This window comes from Lagenorhynchus albirostris, chromosome 7 (genome assembly GCF_949774975.1).
Source record: "Lagenorhynchus albirostris chromosome 7, mLagAlb1.1, whole genome shotgun sequence".
NCBI lineage: Eukaryota > Metazoa > Chordata > Mammalia > Artiodactyla > Delphinidae > Lagenorhynchus > Lagenorhynchus albirostris.
Genome location: NC_083101.1, coordinates 106020903 through 106035736, shown reverse-complemented (window position 1 = coordinate 106035736; position 14834 = coordinate 106020903). Strand labels below are relative to the sequence as shown.

Genomic DNA, 14834 nt, shown 5'->3' with positions numbered 1-14834 from the left:
AAAAGCAATGTATCCTTAACCACAGGAAAGAAGAAGAAACACAGGGAAGGGAAGGAGAAGTGGAGAGAGAATATGACAAGAAGAAGAGGAAGGAGACAGCTACAAGTAAGAGGGCCCGACTCTCTTGTGGGTAAGCATCCTCCTCAGGAAGCTTCTGCCCCAGAGACAGGGCACTGGCTCCCATGTGCAAAGCCTGAAGAGGCTGAGGTCAGCTCTTTCCCTCGGCGTCCCCAACAGACCCTGCAATTCCACGCATTAGAGCCCAGGATTTATTAAGCAAAGCCTGGCCCACAGCTGAGAGGACTCAGTGGCCTGTGACTGATTCGCATGCTGATGAGGCCCCAGCAAATCTGAGGCAGGCCTGGCACACAGCAGTGACCTCTTCGGAAGCTGCTCCGTTCCTACTGGGTGATTCGCTCACATGATGGGCGACTGTGTTTTCATACGAGTCCCTTGCAGTTTCAACTTGGCAGATGGGACAGCAATTGACCCAGATATTTATTTTTAATGTAACTTAGACAAGAAAGAAAGAAAGGAAGGAAGGAAGGGAGGGAGGGAGGGAGGGAGGGAGGGAGGGAGGGAGGGAGGGAGGAAGAAAGAAAGAAAGAAAGAAAGAAAGAAAGAAAGAAAGAAAGAAAGAAAGAAAGAAAAAGAAAGAAAGAAAAGGAAAGAAAGAAAGAAAGAAAGAAAGAAAGAAAGAAAGAAAGAAAGAAAGGAAGAAAGGAAGGAGGAAAGAAAAAAAGAAAGGAGGAAAGGAAAAAGAAATAAATAAAACTAATTCTCAGGCTTTAAAAATTGCCAGTCATTATGAAGTAATTAAGACCCAAAGTATCACATAAAATTCCTAGAGAAGCTCAACCCCCTATAAGGTTTTTTTCTCATATTACATTATGGCTCCATTATATGTGATTTGAAAATATCAGTGTAGGCACATTCATCAATTGCTTTTGCAATTATGTTTTAAGAACTGCTTGCTATAGCAAATTCCTCTTCACATCACTCCTAAATCCTTGAGAATATAATCCTGAAACAATGAAAGAACAACTTATTTCTAGCACTGGATGAGTATAAGGAATGTTTTTATTATTGTTCCTTTTCATTTAATTGGACTATTCAAATTTTACCATCAGATATGCTGAAATATTGACACATTTAACTACTTAGAGTCTGTCAGTCTGTTGATCTTTGACCACTACACCTGTTCCCAGCAGCGAATTAAGCTGCTCAAGGAGAGAGGTGACAGAACAACTAAACAACCCAGAGAAAACTAAAACATCAAGGACATATGAAGAATATACTGAACATGCAATATCTTCAGAGACTCCACAAAGAATCAAAATTCATTTGCCACCTCTCCTCTTAAACGACAAACAACAGACACTGACATACTGGAGTCTTTGGCTGCTAAACCTGACAGGGAAGGAAAGGCATGAATGCTTCCTTCACCACCTGAGGAGGGAGGTCTTGTGCTGCCTCATGTTTTGGTGTTTGCCAGCTGTCAGCCCTTTGAAGCTATAGAAATATCTTCTTCCTCCTCTGTGATGTCTAATGCTGTATTGAATTATTGTAGCAAACTCAAAATATCTCTAGCAAAGGGCGCGCATGTCTATTTTGTTTCAGCTTTGGGAACTTTGGACAGCCCATTAGCACGGTGGTTCCACGGCTGTGTGAGCACGAGAGATCACGTGATTTTGTCAAGCCTCTGCACAAGTACAGGTGCTCCGGGGTTCTAGAATCCAGGCATGAAGGGCATACTGGTGAAGACCAAAAGCTGCTCTGAGCTCAGTAAGACTACATGAATGTGTCTTTCATTTTCACAACGTCATCTCCCTTGCAGACTGAAAATCCGAAGTAGCTGTGAGAGAGATGGTTACTCAGACCTTCAGCACCTGCCTGGTGGAGAAATCGATTTGCAGACTGTTCCCAACTCTGCAGGCCCCACGGCCCACAGCCCAGGCTGGAAACCAGACCTGCAGAAGCTCTGAAAGAGGGCAAGGCAACAACACCTGCTGGTCGAATGATTTCCTTTCTGGCTCCAAGGTCAGGAGAAACGAGAGATGCCAGCACACTGGTTAACATGAGAGGCTCCAGCACGCTCTGCTGTCACACCCTCGGCTCGGCTCCCGGCTATAGCACACAGCACTGAGAGCATCCAGCAGACACAAGAACTATTAAAAAACCCCAGGGCTTCCCCGATGGCGCAGTGGTTGAGAGTCCGCCTGCTGATGCAGGGGACACGGGTTCATACCCCAGTCCGGGAAGATCCCACATGCCGCGGAGCGGCTGGGCCCGTGAGCCATGGCCGCTGAGCCTGTGTGTCTGGAGCCTGTGCTCCGCAACCGGAGAGGCCACAGCAGTGAGAGGCCCGCGTACCGTAAAAAAAAATAAATTTTAAAAATAGTTAAAAAAATTAAAAACCCCAGTACTCAATTAAAAAAAAAAATCCAGCCTAACTGAAATGATAATTGATCTCTCAAAATCTTAATTCAAACTCAACAGCCACCTCCACTCTGAATTCTTTTTTTTTTTTATTTTTTGCGGCACGCAGGCCTCTCACTGTTGTGACCTCTCCCGCTGCGGAGCACAGGCTCCGGACGCACAGGCTCAGCGGCCATGGCTCACGGGCCCAGCCGCTCCGCGGCGTGTGGGGTCTTCCTGGCCCAGGGCACGAACCCACGTCCCCTGCATCGGCAGGCGGACTCTCAACCACTGCGCCACCAGGGAAGCCCCACTCTGAATTCTTGATCGCCATCCTCACTTAAAAGGGCATGATGCGTGGAGAAGTTGTATTTGGTCCTAGAACCCAGGTTATAACTAGGAGTCACAGGACCCCTGACCTTGGAGCTTGCTTTCTGCCTGGTGGTTTGAGAGAGGTAAGCATTTTCACCCTGCCTGCTACAAGTTCAAGGTTAATTTTATGTCTAATATAAGAGGAGCAAAAAGTGATCAAATTGCTTATAGCAAGAACTGAACACCAGAATTCTGGCATCTTCAGTGATATGTCAATAACTTAGTAATTTACCTTGACTGACATTGAAAAGAGTACAATAGGACTTACTATGCACTAAAGAGAGATTTAATGTAGTCTGCAAGGAATTTAGAAAGAGTTTTACATTGCTTGGTAAAATCTGCTAATAACAGAACTCATCACTACTTTGAAAAAGAATGGGGTCATTAATCTCATGCAAGATACATAGACATGCACATCCACCCAAACACTTCAGAAATTGTCAAACTAAAAAAGTATATTGAGTTTTTTTATATTAGTGGGGAAATTATTCAATGCTTTGTTAGAGCTCTGAAGCATCGAGGAAATAAGGATTTGCATTTGGAGAGGGTGGTGGATATGACCTATTGAGAACACAGAAGAGAAAAGGAAGAAAACGGCTTCGGCTTGTTGCGCTGCGTGCACGTTCTGTGGGCTGAGCCCAGGCCCCTGCCAAGCGACGCTTCCTGACCCATCACTTTTATCTTTAATATACCCAAGAGCTAGAGTGATAGAAAGCTTATGTCCTGGATTTCCTACTCCCAATATGAAATAATTTTATTTTCAAATAAGAACCTTACCACAACCCTATGGGCTTCATAAAGCAGCGCTGTCCCCATTTTACAAGAGAGGCAACTGAGTCCAAAGAGTGGGACAGCCTCGGCATGGACACCACTGGAAGGTGACAGGAGCCTCCCACTCTCTGCTCCTCCCAAGCCCTGGCTCCAGCTCGGGACTTCTACCAAACACGTTGCATGAATCCACCAGAGTATTCTGTTGATAAAGAAAAGCGTCTGGGCCTCAGAATTTCTATGGTGACTGTGTAAATCTCTCTTATGAGAGAAAGTTGTACAGTCCCTTTCATGCTTCTGGTTTTGGTGCCACTTGGCTGTGCAGATTTCTAAAAGCTTTTGAATAGACTGATAAACATGGAATTGTTCTGAACATCTGTAAGCAAAATACGAAAAGATATTACCCAGTGAATGAACATCCTGGGTTTTCTTGCCAGAAATGGGGTTATTTGTGTATTAGGCTAATGCACTGAAATTAACCCAGAATGCTTATCCATTGCAGAATGTCTTTTCATATTTTCATCTGTGTAGTCGTTATTATAAAATGTAAGAATAATTCTCTATCAGGGTATTCAAGAAACTGAATAGCTCAATTACTTCTAAAATCAACGTAGGAAAGCAACAGCATGCCATTTAATCAGTTGGTTTGCATAACAAATGTGTAGTTTGTGTGAGTGTGTGTGTGTATATGTGTGTGTGTGTGTGTGTCTAAAGCCAGGGTCAGCACAACTCTTTAAATGTGAAAGATCAAGCTTTCATTTAACTACAGAGAAAGAATTCTGGAAGACAGGTACTAGCATTTTTCAACTTGGTATCACATACAATGATATGAAGTACTTAGTACAATGTCTTGTATGCAGTACATTCCCAATCAATGGTGAATTTAATTCATCAAGAAAGCCTACATGAAATTTAGGCTCTTCCTGGCTGTTCCCTTCTAGGTTTTTATGGGTTCTCCAGTGCCAGGCATACACTGAGCTGTTAAGGAATACCTTGTGAATGAATGAATCCTTAGAAATCATTTCAGGAACAGAATGATGGCCACTAAGACTTAAATTACTTCTCAGCACATGTCTTAGAGACAGATCTGAGACACAAGAAGAAACAGTAGCCAAATAGTGGCTGTGAGCAATGCTACCCTGCGTCCAAGCTGAGACTGGGTTCTTGGTGCAGGAGCTGGTGATGGGCAGCTCTCAGAGGACTCAGAATTCAGGCCTAAAATACCTGAGAGATGCAAGTTTCTCAGGCTGTGAGCTCCAGCACTAATTGATGAATCTGAGGAAAGGAAGTTTAAGTGCCTATTATAGGAGGGTGGTCACTTTTAAAACAGGTTTAAATGAAATGATGGACATGTGAGGGACGTGGAGTCTCTAGGGAAACGCAAGGAGGCAATCACAGACTTTGGAAAATCATGGCAGTCAGGCTTCTGACTCTCAGCTCTGAAGGCCAAATTCCATTTCTACACTGAATGTAACCCACGGTTAATTGAATATGGAGAGAATGACCTGTGTAGACTAAACTCACAATAGACTGAGATATACTTCTCAGAATAGCATTTCATTGAATTTGAAATGAGAAGTAGAACTGTCTGGCTGACCTGGTCTCCTTGCATTCTCTTCCTGTAAATAATCTCCACGGGAGGACAAAAGACGAGAAGTTTCTACAGAGTGTGTATCAGAACAAGACGAGTTAGTGATAGAACCTAAAAGTGTCATGGTGTCAGGCTCTGGGAGTCTGTCCAGCAGCCAAACCTTACAGAGCAACCCGGGGGGGGGGTGCCAGCAGGACCTCCCCTTTCCCAGGCCGGCTTGGCAGACCTGGCTGACCAGCCTCCCTGCTAAGGTTCTCTTCTTTTCCTTTTACATACATCAGGGCATTCTGTCAGGTTACTCTGAGGTCCCAAAGACCCAAAAGCCAAGCTCTCTTCTAAGTGATTGCCTATCTTGGCTCTGATGCATTACAGGCTTATTTTATACTTCATTCCCAAAAGGCAACTTTGCAAATGCTTCAGGAACTGTTTTCCCCATGGGTCTTCTACATGTGTTAGGCTCTAGACTCACACAGATCACCCAGCATGTAACAGACCCCTTGGTGAGCCGTTAATAAATGTCACCGTGGGGTCCACCTCCTCTCCTGGCTGTTACTAGAAGTCACATGTCTTTTCCACGTGCCGAAGCACAACTCCAATCGCTGGCCCATCTGGAGCCACACAGAAACACCATTCAGACATTGATATGCAGCCTGTCTGGACACACACCTGCTCTCACATTCACATGCATACCCGCTAGCAAGCAGGCATGACCAACTTCAGCCAATGGCTCTGGTTCCATGGCTTGTGATCACCAATCTGTTCGCCAAGACAATACTTGTGGAACCTCTGACACAGGCTCTGACTCTAGAAGCATCTCCCAGATGATCGGTCAGGGTAGAAGGGAGTGGTAAAGCTAGCCCAGTGGGTTTTGAGAACCCCTTCCTGAGTGCTAGCCCTATAATTCTGGCACCTGCCCCCAAAAAACCCAATGGCACCTCAGGCTCAGGCATCCTGCTCTGTGAGAGAAGGCAGTTGCCACACAATCCAGGTCCTTGGGCTTCTTTTCTTGAAGGGAGGCAAGAAGGAAGGAAGAAAGGAAAACCTTTACAAAAGACTCCTGGTTGTGACCAAAGTTTTACAAGCTTAATTGCAAACACAAGAGTAAGCAATTTGGAAATTAATGCAAATACTGGAGCACAGACTAGTATTTCTCTCACATGAAACCTCAGCAACGATTATACATCTTAGCAGAGCCTGGGTTTTTCTTTCTTGCAAGGCAGACCCCTCCAGGGCTGACTTGTTCAACAAGGCTTTGAGCACCTGAGGCCCCAGTAGGGAGGCCTAGCCAGTATAACCTGCTTTCTGTCTCCCCCATCCCTCTCCTTGGTCAAAAATCTTTAATTAGCTGGGGACCTTGTTTGTTCTCCTTCCCTGCTATTCCCAGGGATCTGAAGGCTCCACCACTTCTGTGCTAGAGAGCCCTTTCTATCACAGCTTCTGTCTGCCTTTTTGTTTTTCCCTTTCATGATCAGAACAAAAAAAAAGCCTGGGGAAAGAAATCATCTCTCCTTCTGAGTCTGGATAAGACCCTATAACTATCTTTTTCCAATCAGGAACAAGTTTCCATGACAACCATGCTTCCGGATGCCACCGCTAACTTAGCAGGTAGTGTTCACATCAAATAGAGAGTTCTTTACCAACCTCTGTGGTTTCTGTACTTCACTGTTGCTACAGGCCTCTAACGCACCAGATGTCTGCATGAACTGTATCTTAAAAGGGTTTTTTCCTTTTTCCTTTTAAACATCAGAAAGACCCAAAAAAACTGCTTGGTATTTTCCTTACAGTAATCATTAAAAAGCATACCGATAGATTCAAAAGTATACATGAAAGAGAATATGTGGAGGAGGGAAGCATAAATAGGTGGCTGGAGAATGGCTGGGCCGTGATGACAGCTGGGTGACTTACACCACAGTCAATGGCATAAGTTTTGAGCTGAGAGCTAATGAGATCGGGAGATATGACCTCAGGTATGTTACTTATTCTCTATGAGCCTCAACACTCCCTCTGTAAAAAAGCAGAAACTGAGGCCCTTCATGGGGCTGTCTGAAAGATTAGATGGAAAAAAGCAAAGATGCAAAAAGTGCTTGTTACAGTGTCTGGCACATAGTAGGAGTTCAACAAAGGGCAATTATCATGTTGTTCTTGTTACGGTGAAGAACTGAATTGAAGAGAGTCTGAGCAAACCAGCAACCACGATATTCTAATTGATGATTAACATTTTGCTGGTAGACAGTAACAGTATAAGCAGTAGATATCTGGAGGTTTTCTTAGCAACTTTTTGTCTTAGGCTATTAAGTCATGTCTGCAATTACAGGAAGGAATCTATTCATTTCCATTCCTAAGATTTAAGAGGATACACCTGGGCAATCTCCAGGGTTCATCTGAATCTCTCTATTTATAGTTCTGCATAAGCATTTGTTTAATTTTGAAACAGAAGGAGAGGAAAAAAATGGATTAACCATTAACGTATTTGTTCGATATTCCACATTCTCAACACCGATCAGAATTATTTCAATTCTTCTCCAGAAGCAAGAAAAAGAAGAATATGTATATTTTCATGATATTTTCATTGTTGCACAGTTCAAATTTCATTTAAAAATCAGAATTCATACTGTAGCAAACAAATCGACACGCTCATTATCGAACAAACTCCCAAACTCCAATTCCCCCCCGCCACCTACATTCGCAGTGCCCTCAAAGAGCTGAGAGGGCCCTCCACAAATAACACCAATGCAAACCTTTATTTTTAAACGATAAGACTATTTACATAGTTTTTTAAAATCCCATTTCTGTCAATGTGGTGTGGGCTGTATATTAGATAAACTCTCCCTATTAAGAACTCTTAAGATAGTAAATAAAATATTCTTTTAAAAATGTATTTTACAGTATGGATGTGCCTCAAGAAATTCAAAACAGAACTATCATACGATCCAGCAACCTCTCTTCTGGGTATACACACAAAGGAAGTGAAATCCGTATCTTAAAGAGACATCTGTGCTCCCAAGTGCACTGCAGCATAATTCACAATAGCCAAGGTATGAAACAACTTAAATGTCCATCAATGAAGGGATAAAGAAGATGTGGCACATATACACGGAATACTATTCAGCCTAAAAAAATGAAGGAAATTCTGCCATTTGCAACAACATGAGTGAGCCTGTAGGACACTATGCTAAGTGAAATAAACTAGACACAGAAAAAGAATACTGCACCGTCTCACTTATAAGTGGAGTCTAAAAAAATCGAACTCACAGAAGCAGAGAGTAGAATGGTGGTTACCAGGGAAATGGGGAGATGTTGGTCAAAGGGTACAAACGTTTATTTATGTAAGATGAATTAGCTGTAGAGATACAAGGTACACAGCATGGTGACTGTACTTAGTAATACTGTATTGTATACTTGGAATTTGCTAAGAGAGTAGATCAAAGGTGCTCTCACCACACAAAAAAAGTACATGAGGAGATTGGTATGTTAATTAGCTTAACTATTAGTAATTGTTTCACTATGTATATCAAAGTATCATGTTGTACACCTTAAATATATACCATTTTTATATTTAAAATGAAAAAAAATTTTTAAGAGAAAAATAATGTGTTTTAAATGCAACCAGAGCTGGCAGAAAGATAAAAGGAAATCCTTGAAGGCCAGAAATAACAAAACAAAACGAATTCCAGAAAGGTTATCTGGTAATTGAGCTAGAATTTGCCATGGAGCCAACTGCCTATCCCGGTCAGCAAATATTTTTCTGTAAAGGGCCAGATCATAAACATTTTAGGTTTCACAGGCCATACTGTCTCAGATGCATCCACTCAACTGCAACTGTGGCATGAAAACATTCACAGATAACATAAATAAATAGTCATGTCTGTGTTTAAAAAAAAAAACTTTATATAAACAGGCAGCAGGCAGGATTTAGCCTGCAAGCCACAGTTTGACAATCCCTTCATTATAGCCTGATTTTTAGTGTCTTTCCCTCAAGAAAACAAGTCTGGTATATGACATATTTGTCCCAGGTGATAGAGTGATGTGGTGATGGTCCCAATTTCTTCACATCTCCCTGTACACCTGCCTTTGGGAAGTCCCTCCCACACAGATTCTGGGCTAGACCATGTGACCTGCTTTGGTCAATGGGACCAATAGTGAATGTGACTCAGAGACTTGAAAAGTACTAGCAGAATGGTGCTTGCCCTCTCTTACTGCTCCTAATCTCTGCATCCGCCATCACATGAATTCACCCAGGCCAGTGTGTGAAGACATACGTTCCATCATCCCCATTACCTCAGGCAAGAGGAAGTGACAGCCAGCAGCAACTGCCAGATGTATGGGCGAAGCCATCAAAGACCAACTAGCCCCCAGGCAACCCACCAGTTGACTGGAATCACATGAATGAACCCAGATGAAACCAGCAGAAGAACCACCAGGCTGAGCTTAGTCTAAATTGCTGACCCACAGAATCATAAGGTAACAAATGATTGTTTTAGCGATTAAGTTTCAGGGTGATTTTTCTGCAACAAACGCTAAATGACACATTCCGTAGGAAGTCTATTATCTTCTAAAAATATGAAGTGAAAGGCCAGCAAGTATATTTATAGAAACAGGCAAGAGAAGACTGAGAAAACACACAAAAAAATTATTTCCATTTTAAAGATCCTGTCATCCGCCAGCAGGGACAAGTCCGTCCTTGTTCCTTATATGATAGAGCAAATTCTTCCTACCTGAGCAGACTTCCTCATAAGTAGGATTGGGAGTGTAGCCTCCTGCATAACCAACTTGAGTTGAATATACTCCTTTCAGGGTCCAGAATTTCCTTTCAGCTCCCCAGAAACAGCCCATTCCTAAGAAAAAATACGATACTGGTTAGTCCTTTGTCAAAAACAAGGTGGTCATTGCATATCAGAAGCCCTGTTACACTAGAAAAGAGAAGTTGTTCCTGTCATCTGGTAATCAAAAATGACTAAGATTTTATGTTTTAAAGAAGTAGAGTTTTTAACATTTAAAAAGAATTTTATTTAAGGTTATTTTAACAGAATGTCTCTTTGCTTTAGTTGTGCAAAAACTTAGAAAGCCTCAAATTTTAATGGAGTTAGTAAAGCTCTACCTTTTGAAATAACGCAGCAAATAACGCAGCAAAAGGATAACTGCATTTGATGAATGATTTCAACACTCAGTTCATTATGGACTTGTCAAAACATAGTAAGTTGTAGGAATAGCAGAAATTTATTTAATGATCAGCATCCTGGTCGTGCTTTCTTTAAAAATTCTAACAAAGGAAGGTAACACTAAATTACTGATTTAAATGGGAAAACTTCCCCAAATCAAAACAGATTGACACAGTATTTGATTAACGATTTCACATGTGTTCAGTTTTTTTAAATTTTTTAAGTCATTAGAAACTTTCATGTGATAAATCACTGCTCACCAAAAAGAACCTTTTTCTGAGTTCGAGTACTGAACATAATGAATAAGGAAAGAGAGACAGGGGAAGGCAGGGAAAGAGGGAACAACAAATAAAGAAACTCACAAAAATGGCATTCCATTCAACTAACAAACACTGGGCTCACACCAGTGGTTAGTTATTGGATTCCTTTGAACATATAATGAAAACTAAGAACCATCTCCCAAGGATGCACATACTTACACACATCTAAAATGCTGCATTACTTTTCCTGGGCTCCAAATAAAGAATCTTCATTTTTCTACCATGAGTTTCTAAACTGTCCACAACTGCTATTCTGTGGTCAATTCCTAGATGTAAACAAGATTACTGCCTCACTCAAGTTTTACGTGGCTTTATTAAGTCATATATCATTAAGATCGTGGGTAGAACAACAGCTGGCAAATTAATATATTCCTCCTACTTTAACAATCACTAGATTTGCTAGATTCGATGACTAAAAGAAAAATTAGAGCTAAAAGAAAAATTAGATAGAAGTTTACTGAAATTCCTGACACCTGTTAATATACTACTTTAAGAATTCAGAGCAACAACCAAAAAGAAATGTGCATGATGTTATACATTATAAAAAATATGTTTGCTCAACTGTGATGGGAAACATACTAACCAAAAGTAGGTTAACAGTTAAAAAATATGATAGAGCCAAATGAAGTTTAATGCAGTAAAAAAATTACTCTTGTGATAACAATGCAATATGGAAATATGTATATATCATAATTACCTAAGGCTAAATTTAAAAGGGAAAATCACAGTTATATGCATGTTTTTATTACAAAACTATGCAAAAAATTCATACCAAAACAGACTAGAAAGAAATATATAAAATCATAATCATGATTATATTGCAGCGGTGAGAATATACAAATATTTTTTTCATTTTTCAAGTTTGTATGTAATAGATTTACATTACTTTATTTTATTATTTTTTTCAGAAGCCAGGAATAGATTTTTTTTTTTTTTTTTTTTTTGGCTGTGTTGGGTCTTCATTGCTGCGCGCGGGCTTTCTCTAGTTGAGGCGAGCGGGGGCTACCCTTCATTGTGGTGCACAGGCTTCTCATTGCAGTGGCTTCTCTTGTTGCAGAGCATGGGCTCTAGGCACGCAGGCTTCAGCAGTTGTGGCACGTGAGCTCAGTAGTTGTGGCTCGCGGGCTCTAGAGCACAGGCTCAGTAGTTGTGGTGCACAGGATGAGTTGCACTGCGGCATGTGGGATCTTCCTGGAACAGGGCTCGAACCCGTGTCCCCTGCATCGGCAGGCGGACTCTCAACCACTGCACCACCAAGGAAGCCCAAATACATACATTTTTTAAGGGAAAGAAAAAAATTCAAGGAAAAACATAAGCATATGCATTGTTCAAGTTACACATCACTAGATACCATTTTTCCTGTTTACAAGTGAATTGTTTGCTGCTAGTGAATATAACTAAATATTTACTGAGTATTTACTAAAATTGACTATCCTCAAGTCTCTGAAACAAGGATTCACTGCTAATTTTACTTCCCTGCATTCCTGGGATGAGGGAATTATATTAGTCAAGGTTCTCCAAAGAAACAGAACCAACAGGATTTATACAAATATATATATACAGAGAGATTCATTATGATGAATTGGCTCCCACAGTTATGGAGGCTGAGGAGTCCCATGAGCTACAGTCTGCAAGCTGGAGGCCCAGGAAAGGTGGTACTATAATTCTAGTCCAAACCTGAAAGCCTGAGAACCAATGATGTGAATCCCAGTCTAAGTCTGAAGGCCTGATAACCAGGAGCATTGACGCTCAAGGACAGGAGGAGACGGGTGTCCCAGCTCAAGCAAAGAGAGTGAATTCACCCTCCCTCTGCCATTTGGTTCTGTGCAGACCCTCAGTGGTTTGGATGATGCCCACCCACACTGGTGAGGTTGATCTACTCAGTGTACTGATTCAAATGCTAATCTCTTCCAGAAACGCTCACAGACACACCCAGAAATGATGTTTTACCAGCTTTCTGGGCATCCCTTGGCCAAGTCAAGTCGACACATAAAATTAACCATCACAGGAATGATGACAGGGAATCTCTGGAGAAGGACAGGTAGAAAAGGAGCTGGGCAGCATTACCAAACATAAAAGGCCACAAAGGTATCCAGGAGCCGTGCGGTGTGCCAAGCTGAGGCACCGTAGCCCCTGAAGTTCAGAAACTGAGGAGTTCACCGAATAAAATATTTCTGTATCTCACAGCGACTAACAGTGATGGTACCGAAGAGTACTGCACGCCTTCAGTATTCTCCACACATGGTATATAACAGGCTATTTTAGCAACCAGCCTTTCCTGACCATTGTCTATAGTACCACACAGACGGCCCCAGAGTCTGTATCTTTTACATCTTCACTACATCCTCGTGATGTAAAACTTAAAATGACCAAACAAAAATTTATTGCAGGTAGAGAGATATTTAACCCCCTTTTATGTTTAATAAGGATCAAGATAAGATCTCTGATAGCAGGGAGAATGAACTAGCTCCAGCTGGACAAAGGTCTCCAAGGGGGGCCATGGGTGGCTGAAATAATCCTCCAGGGAACTGTTACATAACCAATGTCAAAATTTTTAGAAAGGTACTTAACTTAGGATAAGCAGAAGTTCTAAGAATAAAACTCCTCGTTGAAGCAATCAGATGTTTTATCTAGTGGCTTCCAGTATAACCTAAGCATTCTTTTATTTGGCTTCAAGTGTGTGTGTGGTTTAAACAAAGCAAGGTTTATTAATGGCAGAATTTCTCAGAATTTACAGTAGTCTAGTAAACAACATGAATATCATCAAAGAAGATGTAGTGTGCACTATTTTATTTAAAATATTTTAACCTTTTATTATAAAGTAAAACAGATACAGAAAAACCACATAAAACAGATGCAAAATTCAACGCCTATCATTACTCAAATGGCCTACTAACCACCACCCAGGTCAAGATTTAGAACTTTGCCACCCACCCCAGAAATCCCTCCTTGTATTACACCCCAGTCACAACTCCCTTCCTCCCCCCAAAACTAACCACTGTCTGAATTTTATAGTATTCACTTCCTTATGTTTCTTTATATTTTTATCACTCAAGTTATCTATTCTGATACTATACTTTGGTCTTGCTCATTTAAAAAAATCTGATTATGTCTTTAAAGTTCTTTCAATTGACAGGTTCCCTCTCCATTCCTTCCCTTTCAATTTATCTATTGAAGAAAACATGAGCCACTTGACCTGCAGAATTTCCCACAGTGTGGATTTTGCCAATTGCATTCTTGTGGTGCAATTCAACTTGTTCCTCTATCCTCAATATTTCCTGCAAATTTGCTGCTGGATCCAGAGGCGTGATCAACCTCAGACTTCATCCTTTAGGCAAAACTATAGGTGGTACTATGTAATTTTTTAAACTTTTTAAAAGATTTTTTCCAGCTTTATTGGTATATAATTGACATATGACATTTATAACGTCATCACATATTTGACACACATATATACTGTGAAATAATTAAAACAATAAGGTTAGTTAACACATTTATCACCTCACACAATTACAATCTTTTTGTAGTGAGAATATTTAAAATCTACTCTCTTGGTAACTGTCAACTATAAAGTACAGTATCATTAACTATAGTCACCATGATGAATATTAGATCCCCAGAACTTACTCATCTTATAACTGGAAGTTTGTAAACAATTCCCCCAACAACCTCTGGAAACCACCATACTACTCTCTGTTCTATGAATTTGTCTGTTTTTTTTAGCTTCTAATGTAAGTGAAATTATACAGTATTTGTCTTTCTCTGTATGACTTATTTCATTTAGGATAATGCCCTAAAGGTCTACCCACATTGTCACAAATAACAGAATTCCTTTGTTTTTTATGGCTAATATTACATTATGTATGTGTATATATATATATATATATATATACACACACACACATACATATATATATTTATATACACATCAATAGCACACCATCCTTATCCATTAGTCTGTTAATAGCCATTTAGGTTGTTTCCATCATTAGGTTGGCTATGGCTGATAATGCTGGAATGACCACAGGAGTGCAGATATCTCTTCGAGATACTGATTTCATTTCCTTTGGATATATACCCAGAAGTGGGATTGCTTGATTATTCGGTAGTTCTAATTTCTGAGGAACCTCCATTCTGTTTTCCATAATGGCTTTACCTACTTACATTCCCACCAACAGTGCACTAGGGTTCTCTTTTCTCCACATC

General features: G+C 40.8%; 1 protein-coding gene across 2 annotated transcripts in view; it reads right to left on the bottom strand.

Moving 5' to 3' along the window:
* MSRA (methionine sulfoxide reductase A) overlaps nucleotides 1-14834 on the bottom strand; it is a 374255-nt gene that overhangs the window by 183578 nt on the left and 175843 nt on the right. For both annotated transcript variants that reach the window (XM_060153611.1, XM_060153612.1), the window contains one exon: nucleotides 9865-9984. In XM_060153611.1, coding sequence (XP_060009594.1) covers nucleotides 9865-9984 — 120 coding nt within the window. The remainder of the gene's footprint in view (nucleotides 1-9864; nucleotides 9985-14834) is intronic.